Source organism: Salmo salar, chromosome ssa18 (assembly GCF_905237065.1).
Source record: "Salmo salar chromosome ssa18, Ssal_v3.1, whole genome shotgun sequence".
Classification (NCBI taxonomy): domain Eukaryota; kingdom Metazoa; phylum Chordata; class Actinopteri; order Salmoniformes; family Salmonidae; genus Salmo; species Salmo salar.
In genome coordinates this window covers 80,700,088-80,721,416 of record NC_059459.1, presented here as the reverse complement: position 1 = coordinate 80,721,416, position 21,329 = coordinate 80,700,088, and the positions used below count along the sequence as shown (strand labels likewise).

At 48.2% G+C, this 21,329-nt stretch overlaps 1 protein-coding gene across 6 annotated transcripts in view; it reads right to left on the bottom strand.

Moving 5' to 3' along the window:
- The window catches only part of exoc6b (exocyst complex component 6B), a 168,619-nt gene that overhangs the window by 63,474 nt on the left and 83,816 nt on the right, over positions 1-21,329 (bottom strand). For 5 of the 6 annotated variants that reach the window (XM_045701645.1, XM_045701640.1, XM_045701642.1 and 2 more), the window contains 5 exons: positions 17,682-17,787; positions 16,648-16,757; positions 11,972-12,083; positions 8,996-9,130; positions 3,137-3,316 (listed from right to left, as the gene is read on the bottom strand). In XM_045701645.1, the coding sequence (XP_045557601.1) occupies positions 3,137-3,316; positions 8,996-9,130; positions 11,972-12,083; positions 16,648-16,757; positions 17,682-17,787 (643 nt within the window). Of the gene's footprint in view, positions 1-3,136; positions 3,317-8,995; positions 9,131-11,971; positions 12,084-16,540; positions 16,565-16,647; positions 16,758-17,681; positions 17,788-21,329 lie in introns of all 6 variants that reach the window. The other variant, XM_045701641.1, reaches the window with a different exon arrangement.

Genomic DNA, 21,329 nt, shown 5'->3' with positions numbered 1-21,329 from the left:
TCCATAACAGTAGTCATGGTGATCTCTCCCTCTCTCCATAACAGTAGTCATGGTGATCTCTCTCTGTCTCCGTAACAGTAGTCATGGTGATCTCTCTCTCTCTCTCTCTCTCCGTAACAGTTGCCATGGTGATCTCTCTCTCTCTCTCTCCGTAACAGTTGTCATGGTGATCTCTCTGTCTCTCTCTCCGTAACAGTAGTCATGGTGATCTCTCTCTCTCCGTAACAGTTGCCATGGTGATCTCTCTCTCTCTCTCCGTAACAGTTGTCATGGTGATCTCTCTCTGTCTCTCCGTAACAGTTGTCATGGTGATCTCTCTCCGTCTCTCCGTAACAGTTGTCATGGTGATCTCTCTCCGTAACAGTTGTCATGGTGATCTCTCTCCGTAACAGTTGTCATGGTGATCTCTCTCCGTAACAGTTGTCATGGTGATCTCTCTCCGTAACAGTTGTCATGGTGATCTCTCTCCGTAACAGTTGTCATGGTGATCTCTCTCCGTAACAGTTGTCATGGTGATCTCTCTCCGTAACAGTTGTCATGGTGATCTCTCTCTCTCTCTCTAACAGTAGTCATGGTGATCTCCCTCTCTCTCTCTCTCCGTAACAGTTGCCATGGTGATCTCTCTCTCTCTGTAACAGTTGCCATGGTGATCTCTCTCTCTCTCCGTAACAGTAGTCATGGTGATCTCTCTCTCTCTCCGTAACAGTAGTCATGGTGATCTCTCTCTCTCTCTCCGTAACAGTAGTCATGGTGATCTCTCTCTCTCTCTCCGTAACAGTTACCATGGTGATCTCTCTCTCTCTCTCCGTAACAGTAGTCATGGTGATCTCTCTCTGTCTCCGTAACAGTAGTCATGGTGAACTCTCTCTCTCTCTCCGTAACAGTAGTCATGGTGAACTCTCTCTCTCTCTCCGTAACAGTAGTCATGGTGACCCTCTCTCTCTCTCTCCGTAACAGTTGTCATGGTGATCTCTCTCTCTCTCCGTAACAGTTGTCATGGTGATCTCTCTCTCTCTCCATAACAGTAGTCATGGTGACCTCTCTCTCTCTCTCTCCGTAACAGTAGTCATGGTGACCTCTCTCTCTCTCTCTCTCTGTAACAGTTGTCATGGTGATCTCTCTCTCTTTCCGTAACAGTTGTCATGGTGATCTCTCTCTGTCTCCGTAACAGTAGTCATGGTGATCTCTCTCTGTCTCCGTAACAGTTGTCATGGTGATCTCTCTCTCTCTCTCTCTCTCTCCGTAAGTTGCCATGGTGACCTCTCTCTCTCTAACAGTTGTCATGGTGATCTCTCTCTCTCTCTCTCTCTCCGTAAGTTGCCATAGTGATCTCCCTCTCTCTCTCTCCGTAACAGTTGTCATGGTGATCTCTCTCTCTCTCCGTAACAGTTGTCATGGTGATCTCTCTCTCTCTCCGTAACAGTAGTCATGGTGACCTCTCTCTCTCCGTAACAGTTGTCATGGTGATCTCACCCTCTCTCTCTCCGTAACAGTAGTCATGGTGACCTCTCTCTCTCTCTCTCTCTCTCTCCGTAACAGTTGTCATGGTGATCTCTCTCTCTCTCTCTCTCTCTCCGTAACAGTTGTCATGGTGATCTCTCTCTCTCTCTCTCTCTCCGTAACAGTTGTCATGGTGATCTCTCTCTCTCTCTCTCTCTCTCTCCATAACAGTTGTCATGGTGATCTCTCTCTCCGTAACAGTTGTCATGGTGATCTCTCTCTGTCTCCGTAACAGTTGTCATGGTGATCTCTCTCCGTAACAGTTGTCATGGTGATCTCTCTCCGTAACAGTTGTCATGGTGATCTCTCTCCGTAACAGTTGTCGATGGGTCCGTTTTGGATCAGTGTGTTTATGAGCTCTCTCTGTGTGTGTGTATGTGTGTGTTATGAGCCATCTCTGTGTGTGTGTGTCACATGACCTCGTCATAATACCCAGCGCGGGACAATGCCAAGGCTGTACCATTTCTCCTCTTAAAAGGGTGTGTATGTTTACGGGTCTTTACGAGCTGGCTCGGAGCGTGTGTGAGTGTCACGGGGGTCAGGGGTCAAGACATCGGCACCAGAAAGGTCAGCCTAAAGCGTCAAAGACCTACTTCCCAGCGTGAGACCCATAATGCCAGCGTTGTACCGCAGTTTTACAGATTTTTCCTGTTGAATGGGACCCTCAGCGTGGTGCCTCTCTCAACTCTCCTCCTCAGAGGTCAGATTAGGTGAAAGGGGGAATGACAAAATAGAAAAGGAGAGGGAGAAGAGGCAAGAGGTAGGGTTTTTTTTAAGTGTTAGATATTACTACACTGTCAGAGCTAGAAACACAAGCATTACGCTGCACCTGTGATAACATCCGCAAATCTGTGTACGCGACCAATAACATTAGATTTTAACAAGGGTTAGGAGAGAGGAGGAGAAGAGGGGTGATGGAGAAAGCTTTAACCCAGTAAATGACCTCCTGAAGCTTGTATCCCTTAACACGACCCTGCTGTAACCAACGGTTACACCACAACATATTATGGACCATTCCAGGAACGTTCTAGAGTGTCTCGTTTTACTCCATGGCACCTGAGACAACTGAGCTGGTTGTTAGAAGCGCTGGCCGCGAGGCTGTACTGGGTAGAGAGGAACCAGGCTCTGAGGGGTGACCAGTCCTCTACTGACTGTACTGGGTAGACCAGAGGAACCAGGCTCTGAGAGGTGACCAGTCCTCTACTGACTGTACTGGGTAGAGAGGAACCAGGCTCTGAGGGGTGACCAGTCCTCTACTGACTGTACTGGGTAGAGAGGAACCAGGCTCTGAGGGGTGACCAGTCCTCTACTGACTGTACTGGGTAGAGAGGAACCAGGCTCTGAGGGGTGACCAGTCCTCTACTGACTGTACTGGGTAGAGAGGAACCAGGCTCTGAGGGGTGACCAGTCCTCTACTGACTGTACTGTGTGTGTATATATACATATTAAAAAAACATAACAATAATCGGCCGATTAATCGGTATCGGCCTTTCGGTCCTCCAATAATCGGTATCGGAGTTGAAAAATCATAATCGGTCGACCTCTAGTGTGAAGACAGAGAAGGTGTGTGTATGTGAGATACTAACCGGCAGGTGTGTGAAGACAGAGAAGGTGTGTGTGTATGTGAGATACTAACCGGCAGGTGTGTGAAGACAGAGAAGGTGGAACAGAGGAAGGCGATGAGGTCACTCAGGTAGTCGCTCGGAGCCCCGCCCCCCTGGGCTGCTGTCCAATCGTAGTCTGCCAGCTGAAGGAACTGGTCTATCTTAGCATTTAGATTGGTGTAGATCTCCTCTTCTGCTGCATGTCTCGCATCCTGGAGAGAGATTTTTACATGTAGGTCATTTAGCAGATAGGGGAAAGGGGGGGGGGATACCTAGTCAGTTGTACAACTGAATGTTTTCAACCCAACACCCTCTGAATCAGAGAGGCGAGGGTGGGCTGCCTTAATCACCATCCACATCTACGGCGCCCGGGGAACAATGGGGCAGAACGACACCGCCTCTAACCACTAGGCTACCCGCCTCTAACCACTAGGCCACCCGCCTCTAACCACTAGGCCACCCGCCTCTAACCACTAGGCCACCCGCCTCTAACCACTAGGCCACCCGCCTCTAACCACTAGGCCACCCGCCTCTAACCACTAGGCCACCCGCCTCTAACCACTAGGCCACCCGCCTCTAACCACTAGGCCACCCGCCTCTAACCACTAGGCCACCCGCCTCTAACCACTAGGCCACCCGCCTCTAACCACTAGGCCACCCGCCTCTAACCACTAGGCCACCCGCCTCTAACCACTAGGCCACCCGCCTCTAACCACTAGGCCACCCCCCTCTAACCACTAGGCCACCCGCCTCTAACCACTAGGCCACCCGCCTCTAACCACTAGGCCACCCGCCTCTAACCACTAGGCCACCCGCCTCTAACCACTAGGCCACCCGCCTCTAACCACTAGGCCACCCGCCTCTAACCACTAGGCCACCCGCCTCTAACCACTAGGCCACCCGCCTCTAACCACTAGGCCACCCGCCTCTAACCACTAGGCCACCCGCCTCTAACCACTAGGCCACCCGCCTCTAACCACTAGGCTACCCGCCTCTAACCACTAGGCCACCCGCCTCTAACCACTAGGCCACCCGCCTCTAACCACTAGGCCACCCCCCTCTAACCACTAGGCCACCCCCCTCTAACCACTAGGCCACCCCCCTCTAACCACTAGGCCACCCCCCTCTAACCACTAGGCCACCCCCCTCTAACCACTAGGCCACCCGCCTCTAACCACTAGGCCACCCGCCTCTAACCACTAGGCCACCCGCCTCTAACCACTAGGCCACCCGCCTCTAACCACTAGGCTACCCGCCTCTAACCACTAGGCTACCCGCCACCCCTGTGTTGGTGTATGTGGTGTTCTGAGGGTAATACAAATGTGGAAAAGTGTGTGTGAAGGTGAAAAACAAATAAAAATGAAACAAAAAAGGTTTTCTGTGTTCCTTCACTCTGTCCTCTTCCTCCTCCCTGGACCTGTTCTTTCAACACAGCACCAATAACCTGTCTGTCTGCCTGCCTCCCTGCCTGTCTGTCTCCCTGCCTGCCTGTCTCCCTGCCTGCCTGCCTGCCTCCCTGCCTGCCTGCCTGCCTCCCTGCCTGCCTGTCTCCCTGCCTGCCTGTCTCCCTGCCTGCCTGTCTCCCTGCCTGCCTGTCTCCCTGCCTGCCTGTCTCCCTGCCTGCCTGTCTCCCTGCCTGCCTGTCTCCCTGCCTGCCTGTCTCCCTGCCTGCCTGTCTCCCTGCCTGCCTGCCTGTCTGTCTGCCTGTCTGTCTGTCTGCCTGTCTGCCTGTCTGTCTGTCTGTCTGTCTGCCTGTCTGTCTGCCTGTCTGTCTGTCTGTCTGCCTGTCTGCCTGTCTGCCTGTCTGCCTGTCTGCCTCCCACTCTTTACCCTTTGTAGTGTGTGAAACTACACAATGTCTTGCGGGAACCTACAGAATATTATTACGATACATTGAAAAAAAATTGCAATATTTTCACACACTTTACCCCAGCCAGGTGCAAATTGGGGGAGGGACACAATAAATAAATAGCTTTGCATGTGTGGCTCCTTACCACAATCAATCAGTATGACAAAAATAATCTCTGCTCAGAGGGACTTAGAAATCATTTTTGCAGAGAGAGAAGCTAATGTGGAAGGAACGTCTTCCACTTTGGAAAATAAAGAATTATCAGAATATGAGGATCATGTCTCTGTCAATTCAGAGTCTGACAGCGAGTTGGAAGAAGAGGATGAGATTGACCCTCAGCCAGCCCCAGGACCAGCCCATCAGCAACCAGCCCCAGGACCAGCCCGTCAGCAACCAGCCCCAGGACCAGCCCGTCAGCAACCAGCCCCAGGACCAGCCCGTCAGCAACCAGCCCCAGCCCGTCAGCAACCAGCCCCAGCCCCAGCCCGTCAGCAACCAGCCCCAGCCCGTCAGCAACCAGCCCCAGCCCGTCAGCAACCAGCCCCAGCCCGTCAGCAACCAGCCCCAGGACCAGCCCGTCAGCAACCAGCCCCAGGACCAGCCCGTCAGCAGCCAGCCCCAGAACCAGCCTATTAGCAGCCAGCCCCAGAACCAGCCTATTAGCAGCCAGCCCCAGAACCAGCCTATTAGCAGCCAGCCCCAGAACCAGCTCGTCAGCAGCCTGCAGGAGTAGAAATATGGATTTGACATTTTTGTTGAAATTGAATGATCTTTTTGCCCAAGGAATGAGCCACCTCACATGACTGCCAATGAGAAAGATACAACCAGGACCGACGCGGAAGTTACTCAGGACATAGTCTCCTTCTGGACTGTTCATCCCAGACACCATCCAGAAAATCATTCTGGACTGTTCATCCCAGACACCACCCAGAAAATCATTCTGGGTTCTTATCCATGCTGGTGAGTGATTTCAAATCCAAATGGGGAATCCCCAGAATCCCTGTGGGAAGCAGAAACTGACAGAACGTTTCCGTGCAACGTCTCTGGAAAACTTCCACATTATGTCCAGGATCATGCGCTTCGTTAACCGAGACGCCAGACCAGCTCGGCGGCAGACACACAAACTAGCTGCAATCAGGTCAGTGAGGGACAAGTGGGTGGACCGCCTTCCCCTGTTTAACAACCCTGGGCCCAACGTTACTGTTGATGAGCAGCTTATGCCATTTAGGGTCCGCTGCCCCTTCAGGCAGTACATACCTTCTAAACCTGTGAAATATGGAATCAAGATCTGGGCTGCCTGTGATGCCGCTTCATCATATGTGTGGAACTTGCAAGTGTATACGGGGAAGCCAGATGGAGGAGCCCCTGAGAAGAACCAAGAGATGCAGGTTGTCCTGGACGTGACACAACATCACATGCGCTAACTTTTTGGGAAGTTGGGACAGGAGCTCCTCAAGAGGAAGCTGATGGTGGTAGGAACAGTAGGGAAAAACAAGCCAGAACTCCTCAAGAGGAAGCTGATGGTGGTAGGAACAGTAGGGAAAAACAAGCCAGAACTCCCACCTCAGCTGTTGAATACACGGAACAGGCCTATCAATTCCTCTAAGTTTGTGTTCACGGCTGACACGTCCCTAGTGTCCTACATGCCAAAGAAAGACACAAATGTGGTAATCATGAGTACGCTGCATAATGATGGGAGAATCTGTGGCCAGGAACATCAAAAACCAGAAATCATAATGGATTACAATGCCACAAAAGGAGGGGTGGACAATTTAGACAAGCTGGTGACTGGTTACAGCTGCAACCCCTACGCTGGCCTCTTGTGATATTCTTCAACATCTTGGACATCTCGGTGTACAACGTGTTTGTCATCTGGATGACGTTGAACCCAGATTGGAACAGAGGGAAGCTCCAGAGAAGACAGCTCTTTCTCCAGGAGCTGGGCGAGGCATTGGTAAGACCTCATATCCAGAGGAGGCAACATATCGCAAAGACCTCAGCTTCTGCAGCCATCGTGAGGAGGATTCAGGTGGAGGATGTTGGTGCACCATCCACCCGACCCACAGAACCAACAACTCTAATACAGGAAGTAAGTGTGAGTGATGTTGTTGCATGTGTGTGTGTGTGTGTGTGTGTGTGTGTCTGACTCTCCTACCTTGGCCTGCTGTAACTATATATATATATGTAAGTGAGTGAGATGTTAGTCAAATTCCTGAACTAAGAGTTTTCATCGTTCTAGATTGCAGCCGGTAGCAACAAGAAGAAGCGCTGCGATGTGTGTGGACCCAAGAAGGACAGGAAGACACAGTACACATGCATCAAGTACAAGAAACGCACTTACAAAAACAAACACTCTGTCCCTCGTGCGGCGTGCGGCCTTAATTTGTGTTCAACGGGGCTCAATTATCATGTCCATAAAACACTGTATGTAACATTTGTCCTTCCAATTTGTTCAGTTCAAAGCGATAAACATCAATGGTGATGAAACCGTTGTTCCATTTATATTTGTTCAAGATAAACATGATGTATTCCACCCACGTCTTGATTATAATAGATGTATTTTTTAATTTATCAGAGTTAAATGGAAAATATTAACCAATAAGGTTGTGGCTCCATCAGACAAACATCAGGTGAATAACAAAAACATGAACTCCACAAAGAGTTGTCCCCCCCTTGGCCCTCTCGATTTAGCTCGACGGAGCGAGTGAAGAACTTTGACCAGTTGTGGGGTTGATATGACCCACAAATCAGTGCAAACTGTAGTCACGTGTCAAACTCCGGTGGCCGTGAACTGCCAAATTCAATCAACACGGATGCATTTCCCGGAATGTCAGACCAAATTATGAAGCTAGTTTGGTAAAATATCTATATCTATACGCACACACGACATTGATTTTAGAGTTGGCAAATTGGTTTAGTCTCGCGGTGAGGAGCCTATAAAACGTAGCTAGCTTCATGAACATATTTTGGGGGATTCTGAAATGTATTGGAATAAATGACCAAACTATAAAACTAGCTTGCCAGCTACGGGTAGCTAACTACCTGACAGGAGTGGCAACTAGCTACTTAGCTTGCTGGGTACATAAAATGGCTCTAGGTTGATTGTTTTTAAACTCAATTTCATGATTTCCACCAAGGACTTTGCCTCTCCAAACATCACTCGGATGTGACGATGTAAAACGTCATTCAAGGGCTGAGAGTTTTGGGCCGAGGGTTTAGGGCCGAGGACCAAGGGCTGTCTACTTTGAGTTTGGACTGCAGCCTAGGTGTCAGCATCAGCATTTGTCTTAAGTAAATTTACTAGTGTTTACAGCAGTCAAAGGTCATGTAAACAAACAGTTTATAGAAGCCTATGACAAGCGCAAGCTAGCAGTTCATTACAACAATGTTTTCTTACAGAAAACACACACACACATGCTTTTTTCCCCCCCTTCAGATTTCAGAAAACATAATAGGACCAGACAGTGTTATTTTATATCAAAGACAAGTGTTCACTTTGGCGCCAGTCCAGTGTTGGCACATAAGTAGCACAGATTGCTAGCTAACTATCTGGCTAGATAGCTAAGCTAACGACCTTGCTGGCTAGCTAATCAGCTAATGTTAATTCAGTGAGAATGTGACGAGGGCTGCTTGCTTGGTGAAGTGTACTCTAGTTATTTAATTAGGTTGGCTGTGGCACTGTGACCTAGTATGACTCGCAATGAGCAGCATGTCCTCGTCAGGCAACCATCGAAAATTGATTTTAAAATGGTTTTCTTTATTATATATATATATTTATATATAATATCAGCAATGTATCTGTGGAATAAAGACAGATAGAAATATTTCTGTGAAATGCTTATAATGGGACGATAATATCGTTGGGCTCTACTTTACAGTCAGTTCATTCAATTAAGGTTGGTAAGTCAACCACATATCACAGCAAGTAAAAAAACTTTTCTCATGAAAGCTTCTATCAGCAAAATCAGTGCTTGTAAGAAAAGACAAGTGGTGGATGGAGAGAAGGATGGGGGGGGAAGAGTCTGCTTGTGCATGAGCATACCTTAAACGTGGACGTCCCGTAGAGCTTGGTAGCGTTGGCGGTATCGGGGGGAACATTAGTGATGTTGGAGATGAACTCCTCCAGGTAAACACATGATGCTTCCAGCTGGGTCGTGTTGATGATCACCTGAACCAGCTAACACACACACACACACACGTGATCAGGCAGAGGGACACCTCAGAGACCTCGTAAGCAACATATCCAAACATTCCCCATTAAAAGCTCAGACAAAAAGGTAGGATTGTCAAACGTTCCCCTGTCTACGATACTTAGCATCTCTGAACAGTGTCACACAGCAAACCTTTAAAGTCAGCAGTCACTCAGCCTTGTTAAAAGACTCTAAACCAGAAAGTGGCATTGTTTGGCAATGCATGTCCGTGTACTTAAGGTCTAGATTCCAAGCTAGCTGCGCTAATGTTGCTATTTCGTAGAAAGGCCTTGTTGATACTAGCCAAATGACCCCAGCTAGTTAACCTGTTTTGGCTAGGGGGCAGTATTTTCACAGCCGGATAAAAAAACGTACCCGATTTAATCTGATTATTACTCCTGCCCAGAAACTAGAATATGCATATAATTATTAGCTTTGGATAGAAAACACTCCAAAGTTTCTAAAACTGTTTGAATGGTGTCTGTGAGTATAACAGAACTCATTTGGCAGGCCAAAACCTGAGAAGATTCCATGCAGGAAGTGCCCTGTCTGACAATTTCTTGCCCTTCTTGATTATCTCTATCCATTACAGAGGATCTCTGCTGTTACGTGACACTTCCTACGGCTCCCATGGGCTCTCAGAAGGCGTCAAAAAGCTGAATCGTGGCTTTGCAGGCTCTGGCTGAAAAAAAGTAGCGCGTTTGGGTAGTGGCTGGGTACAGTACTGTGAGACTCAGGCGCGTGCCCGCCTCGACCCCATGCCTTGTTTTCTTTCCTCTGTTTACCTAAACGCAGATTCCCGGGCGGAATATTATCGCTTTTTAACGAGAAAAATGGCATAAAAATTGATTTTAAACAGCGGTTGACATGCTTCGAAGTACGGTAATGGAATATTTAGAAATGTATTGTCACGAATTGCGCCATGCTCGAGACCCTTATTTACACTTCGGATAGTGTCTTGAACGCATGAACAAAATGCCGCTATTTGGATATAACGATGGATTATTTTGGACCAAACCAACATTTGTTATTGAAGTAGCAGTCCTGGGAGTGCATTCTGACGAAGACCACCAAAGGTAATCAAACTTTTGTAATAGTAAATCGGAGTTTGGTCAGGGCTAAACTTGGTCGGTGTCTAAATGGCTAGCCGTGATGGCTGGGCTATCTACTGAGAATATTGCAAAATGTGCTTTCACCAAAAAGCTATTTTAAAATCGGACATAGCGAGTGCATAGAGGAGTTCTGTATCTATAATTCTTAAAATAATTATGTTTTTTGTGAACGTTTATCGTGAGTAATTTAGTAAATTCACTGGAGGTTTTCGGTGTGTATGCTAGTTCTGAACGTCACATGCTAATGTAAAAAAAGCTGGTTTTTGATATAAATATGAACTTGATTGAACAAAACATGCATGCATTGTATAACGTAATGTCCTAGGGTTGTCATCTGATGAAGATCATCAAAGGTTAGTGCTGCATTTAGCTGTGGTTTGGGTTTTTGTGACATATGCTAGCTTGAAAAATGGGTGTCTGATTATTTCTGGCTGGGTACTCTGCTGACAATCTAATGTTTTGCTTTCGCTGTAAAGCCTTTTTGAAATCGGACAGTGTGGTTAGATTAACGAGAGTCGTGTCTTTAAAATGCTGTAAAATAGTCATGTTTGAAAAATGGAAGTTTTCGGATTTTAGAGGAGTTTGTATTTCGCGCCACGCTCTATCATTGGATATTGGAGCAGGTGTTCCGCTAGCGGAACGTCTAGATGTAAGAGGTTTTAACTACCTAGCAAGATGACAAATAAAATTCTTGATTCACTCTCAATATCCCATACTGCCAGTGCCAGCCCATAGCCAAATGTTTAGCTAGCTAGCTAATGTAAACATATTAGTGCAGTGTCCTAAGCTAGCTAGCTAAGGACACTGCACTAACTAGGCAGCGGTTTCATGGAAAACTAGCTAATCCATTGTGATTTAATTCTGTCAATACTAGTTACAGTGGTTAGCTAGCTTGGAGGAAGTATTTAGTGTTGTGTGCATTGTATCTGTGTACTTAGCTAGCTACCATCCCATAGCCTACATTGCACATGAAGTGTGACTGGCTCATCCGTGGATGTACGACAAATATATATTTAACGTTTTTTTTTGGTGCCTCCCCCACGTGGGGTTCCGTGCTCTCTGATTGGCTCAAAGTCAAGTTGTTGGCCTCAGACAAGCACTGTGATTCTACGAGTGGAAAGGGTAGGTCCGTCGCTACCGGGGCAGCACTGCGATTCTACGAGTAGAAAGGGTAGGTCCGTCGCAGCACTGTTTTTGGAAAGCAGAGTCCCTGCCCATCTTCTGAAAACATCTGAAACCCTACCTCTTATCTTAAATAACACCCCACCTCTGTGTCCTGAATATAAAGTGTTAAGTTAGGGGAAAATACAACACATCCCTAAGTACCACTCTTCATATTTCCAAGCATGGTGGTGGTTGCATCATGTTATGGGTATGCTTTTCATCAATAAGGACTAGGGAGTTTTAAAGAAACGGAATACAGCTAAACACAGGCAAAATGGTTCAGTCTGGTTCGGTCTGCTTTCCAACAGACACTGGGAGACAAATTCACCTTTTCAGCAGGACAAATAACCTGAAACACAAGGCCAAATATACACTGGAGTTGCTAATCAAGACAACATCCAATGTTGCTGAGTGGCCAATTTTCATATATTTCTCTAAGTACACATGTGGAACGGCATGATTTTCTTTTTTTCCTCCACCATTTTGAAATGTTGATCCCAATGTCACACATTGACCCCATTTATTTACAGAAAGAGCGAAACCCACTCTTACCTCAGCCAGTCCTACGTTCTTCTTCTTCATTGCATACTGTAGACAGTTACTGAGCGTTCTGGTTAACAGCAGGTTGGTGGACTTACGGATGACATCATCGATCTCTGTAGAGCTGAAAACACACAAAGACGATATAACATAAAGAGATACATCGGGCTTCTGCAAGGTTTCGCTGAAATGAATAGGGGCATGTCACGTTTTGCAACAGTTACACATCTAGTGTAGCAGGCGTGTAAGACAGAAAGGCTCTTTAAGGGCACGGACAAACCGGTAATGTTTGCCGGCAGAGCAGAGTGCCAGGTGTAGGTTACAAACCGAGTGAAAACGTCCCTGGAACACACTACGCCGAGCGGCAAATCGTCACTAAGCGCAATGTGTTTTCTCCTTAACTAAAAGTATAAGCCATGGGGGGGGGGGGGGTCTACTAAGCGAATGGAATTAGTTTAACAAGGTCCTACCATGGATAATATAGATAATTGATTATGAATTATAGGATCCCTGTATGGGGTCAATTTCACCCCATATGTATTGAATTCAAAAATAAAATAAAAGTTGAGAATGTAAACATATTTTCGGGAAAATAGTGGATGTTTAAATCAAAACCCCAAAACTTGTAAGCAAATAATTTTAAAGCAAGAGCAAAATGACTTGAATTATTTTTAAAGAAGAGAAATAAAACTAATGCAAAAATAGTTTCCGGTTAAACTTTCCCAGCAACCAATCCTATTGAACACATTCTGCCAACGGTACTACCTTTTGGTTACACTACTCGTATCTTTGCTTTTACTACCAGTCTTTTCGATTTGCGAGTGTTGACATTATTTTTCCGCGAAGGGCGGGATTTAGAGGAAGGCGTAGACAATGAGCCTCCATTGGTCGACTACGTTAAGTCGCGGCCACAGCAGGACTATGGCTAACACACCATTTCGACCAACAGAAACACACACACACACACACACACACACACACACACACACACACACACCAACCAAATCCCTAAATTGTGTCTTATTGTCTTGAGACTGACTGAACGACAGGAATCCACAAAAACCTTCCCTGCACTCTGGGGGGGAAAGAGAGAATTACAAACAACGTTTGGACAATTCAGAGGGAGAAAGATTCCTCAAGTTCAATTTGATGACTTGGCAAAAAGAGACCAGAGAGACTGATGGAAAGAGAAGAGAGCAAGAGAAGAGAGAGAGAGAAAAAAAAATTAAAGAGAAAGGGAGAAAGATAGAGGAGAGGGGAGAGGGGAGAGGGGAGAGAAAATAGATATTTTGGACAGTGCAGAAGGTCTATGTAGTACAGCGGATGTAGATAATGAGACACACACACATGCTGAGAATCAATCAGCAATATTATATTAGGGTTACAATGAGGGTCAGAATTATGGTTAGGGTTAGGTTTAGGCTTGTGGTTGGGTTAAGGTTAGATTTAGGGGTTAGGGGAAAATAGGATTTTGGACGGGAATCAATTATTTAGTCCCCACAAGGATAGCAATACAAAAGTGTGTGTGTGTGTGTGTGTGTGTGTGTGTGTGTGTGTTAGTAGTGGGGCTATGGTTGACAGAGAAATTAAGTGAAACAATGCTGATGTCCACCTAACGAGACGAGCAATCAGGAAATTACCAGAAAAAAAAACAGGGACTGGGAGCCAGACACACACACACACACACACACACACACACACACACACACAGCATGTTGAAAACGTCCTGTGATATTTATTAGCTGTGTCAAGCCCTGATTCACCCTGTGGGTTAAAACTACGGTGTATTATCATACCATTACCCATTCATTACATACTGGGTGTGTGTGTGTGTGTGTGTGTGGATGTGTGTGTGTGGTGGAGCGAGACGGAGTTGAGCGTTGGGAAATCAGGATGGAATATTAGGATAAAAAACAGAAAACAGAGAAAGATGAGAAGAAAATAATTCCTGCTGTACATCTTTGTTCGATTATTCCTGTCCATCCGTGGCCAGTAAGCCTGTCTGATTACACACACACACACACACACACACACACACACACACACACACACACACACACACACACACACACACTATCAGATTCCATATAATCAGTGCAATACAATGGATAATCCCATTGGAGGGAACATGCTATGTTAAAAACACTCAACTCCAGAAATATACTCTCTGGCAAGATGTCAACGTTCTCTGGTGTCGTTCAATAACTGAAGAGATGTTCAGAATGTCGCATCTTTATCTATCAGAGAGTGTTAATGTGACTCCATAAAAGCTGATGATTTGGTTAGTTCTCCAACCGTTTCACCGTTAGCTGCATATTTAAACTGTCAACGAAACCACGATGTACTGTAGCCCCTCGCACGGTAGCCGCGCCCCCTCGCACGGTAGCCGCGCCCCCTCGCACGGTAGCCGCGCCCCCTCGCACGGTAGCCGCGCCCCCTCGCACGGTAGCCGCGCCCCATCACACTGTAGCCGCGCCCCATCACACTGTAGCCGCGCCCCATCACACTGTAGCCGCGCCCCATCACACTGTAGCCGCGCCCCATCACACTGTAGCCGCGCCCCATCACACTGTAGCCGCGCCCCATCACACTGTAGCCGCGCCCCATCACACTGTAGCCGCGCCCCATCACACTGTAGCCGCGCCCCATCACACTGTAGCCGCGCCCCATCACACTGTAGCCGCGCCCCATCACACTGTAGCCGCGCCCCATCACACTGTAGCTAGGGGCTGGAATGGAATCCAGAGAAATAGTAGCTTGACAGAACCACAGACCTTGGAACTAAACTCAATTCTGGCAGAATCTCTCGCTCTATAATCATCCAGCTGACCTTCCAGAACAGTCAGACAAATGAAATCCTTCTCTTCATCAATATAACGACCCGATGATTTGGCCTGATCAGGTCACAGAGAGGGGGAGGTGGAGGACAGAGAAGATGGGGGGATGGAGTGAAAGTGACAAGTACACATATACTGCTCAAAAAAATAAAGGGAACACTAAAATAACATCCTAGATCTTAATGAATGAAATAATCTTATTAAATACTTTTCTCTTTACATAGTTGAATGTGCTGACAACAAAATCACACAAAAATAATCAATGGAAATCCAATTTATCAACCCATGGAGGTCTGGATTTGGAGTCACACTCAAAATTAAAGTGGAAAACCACACTACAGGCTGATCCAACTTTGATGTAATGTCCTTAAAACAAGTCAAAATGAGGCTCAGTAGTGTGTGTGGCCTCCACGTGCCTGTATGACCTCCCTACAGTGCCTGGGCATGCTCCTGATGAGGTGGCGGATGGTCTCCTGAGGGATCTCCTCCCAGACCTGGACTAAAGCATCCGCCAACTCCTGGACAGTCTGTGGTGCAACGTGGCGTTGGTGGATGGAGCGAGACATGATGTCCCAGATGTGCTCAATTGGATTCAGGTCTGGGGAACGGGCGGGCCAGTCCATAGCATCAATGCCTTCCTCTTGCAGGAACTGCTGACACACTCCAGCCACATGAGGTCTAGCATTGTCTTGCATTAGGAGGAACCCAGGGCCAACCGCACCAGCATATGGTCTCACAAGGGGTCTGAGGATCTCATCTCGGTACCTAATGCCAGTCAGGCTACCTCTGGCGAGCACATGGAGGGCTGTGCAGCCCCCCAAAGAAATGCCAACCCACACCATGACTGACCCACCGCCAAACCGGTCATGCTGGAGGATGTTGCAGGCAGCAGAACGTTCTCCACGGCGTCTCCAGACTGTCACATGTGCTCAGTGTGAACCTGCTTTCATCTGTGAAGAGCACAGGGCGCCAGTGGCGAATTTGCCAATCTTGGTGTTCTCTGGCAAATGCCAAACGTCCTGCACGGTGTTGGGCTGTAAGCACAACCCCCACCTGTGGACGTCGGGCCCTCATACCACCCTCATGGAGTCTGTTTCTGACCGTTTGAGCAGACACATGCACATTTGTGGCCTGCTGGAGGTCATTTTGCAGGGTTCTGGCAGTGCTTCTCCTGCTCCTCCTTGCACAAAGGCGGAGGTAGCGGTCCTGCTGCTGGGTTGTTGCCTTCCTACGGCCTCCTCCACGTCTCCTGATGTACTGGCCTGTCTCCTGGTAGCGCCTCCATGCTCTGGACACTACGCTGACAGACACAGCAAACCTTCTTGCCACAGCTCGCATTGATGTGCCATCCTGGATGAGCTGCACTACCTGAGCCACTTGTGTGGGTTGTAGACTCCGTCTCATGCTACCACTAGAGTGAAAGCACCGCCAGCATTCAAAAGTGACCAAAACATCAGCCAAGAAGCATAGGAACTGAGAAGTGGTCTGTGGTCCCCACCTGCAGAACCACTCCTTTATTGGGGGTGTCTTGCTAATTGCCTATAATTTCCACCTGTTGTCTATTCCATTTGCACAACAGCATGTGAAATTTATTGTCAATCAGTGTTGCTTCCTAAGTGGACAGTTTGATTTCACAGAAGTGTGATTGACTTGGAGTTACATTGTGTTGTTTAAGTGTTCACTTTATTTTTTTGAGCAGTGTATATATATATATGTGTGTGTGTGTGTGTGTGTGTATGTGTACCTGAGGTGCAGGTCTTCATAATACTTGAGGCAGGCGTAGATTAACTCTTTGAGCTGAGAGTAGACGTGTGTGTGTGTGTGTGTGTGTGTGTGTGTGTGTATGTGTACCTGAGGTGCAGGTCTTCATAATACTTGAGGCAGGCGTAGATGAACTCTTTGAGCTGAGAGTAGACTTGTGGAACAAACTCAGAGAACGGAAGCTTCTTAGGGAAGGGAAGCTACAGAGGAGAGAGGGAGAGGCCAAGGGGTTACAGACAAGCTTCAAACAAAAGTCAAAATCTCCTAGTCCTTACAGGTTGTGCAGGCTTTGGTTCCAGCCCAGACTTAATACAATTCAATCAACTAATTCACTCATTATCCAGGGTTTGATTACATGGCAAGACTACCGTAAAACTTCAATTAAAGGCAGAGTCTCAAATAGAAGCCTGTCCCTTTTAATAGCCTGGTAATGGCACACATTTCAGAAAATAAAACGGCTGTTTTTAATAACGGCGGGTCTAAATTAATTGTTTACGAGGTTTGATGTTAAAGTTATATAAAACTTTTAATTATTATTTTTTAAATGTTACATTTGTTAGATAAAATAAAGACAGTAATGAGTAAATAAAAAAGCGATGGTATTATTATTATTATTATTATTAAGAAACTGCTAACAGCCGAGAACTGCGGAGCGACAGCACCGAAAACGTTCAACAACTTCAGAAATCATTTGATCGCCCTCTAGTGGCCACGGTAAGAACAGCCGAAAATACATTCAGAGAAGAGAGTAAGTATTCTGTAAAGGAATGGTATTTATTTTTTAGGGGGAAATGGAAGCATACTAAGACAAAATAAATGTGACAGTGTGTAAATTACGGCACAGCGCAGGAAATAAAGAAATAGAATGAAATACTGGAAGAAAATGCTTTTAACTATGATAAATAATTAACTAGGTAATACCCAACTATGCAATATGAGCAAACGGTGAGTGTATTAAAGAAATCCTGTCCCGCGGGAATTATAATAGACCTATATATTTTTTTTTTCACATAACTGCTCTCTTTCTGGTCCGCAAATTACATTTTGACAAACAAAATTGGTCCCAAAATAAATGTGTGCTGTCGAAAAGCCCACCCCTTACACGCTAACGCCCTCCTCAATACCTTGTCCAGTTCAGGATCTTGGAAGGGGAACTGGGAAGTGAACTGTCTGTATTCCTCCTCTGTCGCCACGGGGATGGGACTAAAGTTATCCTGATCCAACACCTGCCTGGAGAGACAGGGATGAGAAGAACGGTTAACACAATGGGCACACTATTCATCTTTCTCCACATCATCATCATCATCATCCCTACAATTTCTCCTTCTCTCCATCCAAGCTCTTTCTGGGTTCAGTGAGATTCCGAGGCCTTTCTGAACTCGAGGCGCGTGCCAGTACGGCTTTTCACAGGGATCAGTACTGGGAACTGAGGCCACTGAGGTTAGACACACCGCTGGCTAGGGGAGTTCTTCCTGCTCCCCTCCGGAGTCTTCCCGGAATGCTGAGAGCGACGCTCCAAGGTTCCCACATTCCAAACAGTGTTCCAGAGAGAGAGAGAGAGAGAGAGGCTTTGAACCCTAGCTGTATGTTATTCCACAATAGAAGTGGCATTTCTGTGGTGTGTGTGTGTGTGTGTGTGGGGGGGGGGGTTCTGCGTTGTTTTACAGTGTATTGAATGTCTCTCTGGTATTTAGTAAGAATGAACTGCAGTAACAATGGTTGAACTTCCCAGGGGGGTCATCACACACACTAACACCCCCCCATCTGTCTTGCCAGGGACATTATCCCCTCTCGTGCCCACTATGGAGCAGAGGAAGTTTGTCCTTCCCTCTCCTGTCGTAAAACATCTCCATCATAACATTCCCACAACCAAACGACACACCAACCGCTTCTAGCCAACACACACACACACACACACACACCAACGGCCTCTAGCCAACACACACACCAACGGCCTCTAGCCAACACACACACACACACACACACACCAACGGCCTCTAGCCAACACACACACACACACCAACGGCCTCTAGCCAACACACACACACACACACACACACCCCAACGGCCTCTAGCCAACACACACACACACACACACACACACACACACACCCCAACGGCCTCTAGCCAACACATACACCAACGGCCTCTAGCCAACACACACACACACACACACACACCAACGGCCTCTAGCCAACACACACACACACACCAACGGCCTCTAGCCAACACACACACACACACACCCCAACGGCCTCTAGCCAACACACACCCCAACGGCCTCTAGCCAACACACACACACACACACCAACGGCCTCTAGCCAACACACACACCAACGGCCTCTAGCCAACACACACACACACACACACACACACCAACGGCCTCTAGCCAACACACACACACACACCAACGGCCTCTAGCCAACACACACACACACACACCAACGGCCTCTAGCCAACACACACACACACCAACGGCCTCTAGCCAACACACACACACACCAACGGCCTCTAGCCAACACACACACCAACGGCCTCTAGCCAACACACACACCAACGGCCTCTAGCCAACACACACACACACACACACCAACGGCCTCTAGCCAACACACACACACACACCAACGGCCTCTAGCCAACACACACACACACACACACACACACACCCACCCCAACGGCCTCTAGCCAACACACACCCCAACGGCCTCTAGCCAACACACACACACACACACACACACCAACGGCCTCTAGCCAACACACACACCAACGGCCTCTAGCCAACACACACACACACACCAACGGCCTCTAGCCAACACACACACACACACACACACCAACGGCCTCTAGCCAACACACACCCCAACGGCCTCTAGCCAACACACACACACACACACACACACACACACACACCAACGGCCTCTAGCCAACACACACACCAACGGCCTCTAGCCAACACACACACACACACCAACGGCCTCTAGCCAACACACACACACACACCAACGGCCTCTAGCCAACACACACACACACACCAACGGCCTCTAGCCAACACACACACCAACGGCCTCTAGCCAACACACACACACACACCAACGGCCTCTAGCCAACACACACACACACCAACGGCCTCTAGCCAACACACACACACACCAACGGCCTCTAGCCAACACACACACACACCAACGGCCTCTAGCCAACACACACACAGCAACGGCCTCCAGCCAACACACACACACACACACCAACGGCCTCTAGCCAACACACAAACACACCAACGGCCTCTAGCCAACACAAACACACCAACGGCCTCTAGCCAACACAAACACACCAACGGCCTCTAGCCAACACACAAACACACCAACGGCCTCCAGCCAACACACACACAAACACACCAACGGCCTCTAGCCAACACACAAACGGCCTCCAGCCAACACACACACACACACACCAACGGCCTCTAGCCAACACAAACACACCAACGGCCTCTAGCCAACACAAACACACCAACGGCCTCTAGCCAACACAAACACACCAACGGCCTCTAGCCAACACACACACACACCAACGGCCTCTAGCCAACACACACACACACACACCAACGGCCTCTAGCCAACACACACACACACACACCAACGGCCTCCAGCCAACACACACACACCAACGGCCTCCAGCCAACACACACACACACACACACACACCAACGGCCTCTAGCCAACACACACACCAACGGCCTCTAGCCAACACACACACACACACCAACGGCCTCTAGCCAACACACACACACACACCAACGGCCTCTAGCCAACACACACACACACACACACACCAACGGCCTCTAGCCAACACACACCCCAACGGCCTCTAGCCAACACACACACACACACACACACACACACACACACCAACGGCCTCTAGCCAACACACACACCAACGGCCTCTAGCCAACACACACACACACACCAACGGCCTCTAGCCAACACACACACACACACCAACGGCCTCTAGCCAACACACACACACACACCAACGGCCTCTAGCCAACACACACACCAACGGCCTCTAGCCAACACACACACACACACCAACGGCCTCTAGCCAACACACACACACACCAACGGCCTCTAGCCAACACACACACACACCAACGGCCTCTAGCCAACACACACACACACCAACGGCCTCTAGCCAACACACACACAGCAACGGCCTCCAGCCAACACACACACACACACACCAACGGCCTCTAGCCAACACACAAACACACCAACGGCCTCTAGCCAACACAAACACACCAACGGCCTCTAGCCAACACAAACACACCAACGGCCTCTAGCCAACACACAAACACACCAACGGCCTCCAGCCAACACACACACAAACACACCAACGGCCTCTAGCCAACACACAAACGGCCTCCAGCCAACACACACACACACACACCAACGGCCTCTAGCCAACACAAACACACCAACGGCCTCTAGCCAACACAAACACACCAACGGCCTCTAGCCAACACAAACACACCAACGGCCTCTAGCCAACACACACACACACCAACGGCCTCTAGCCAACACACACACACACACACCAACGGCCTCTAGCCAACACACACACACACACACCAACGGCCTCCAGCCAACACACACACACCAACGGCCTCCAGCCAACACACACACACACCCCCCAACGGCCTCTAGCCAACACACACACACACACACCCCAACGGCCTCTAGCCAACACACACACACACCCCAACGGCCTCTAGCCAACAC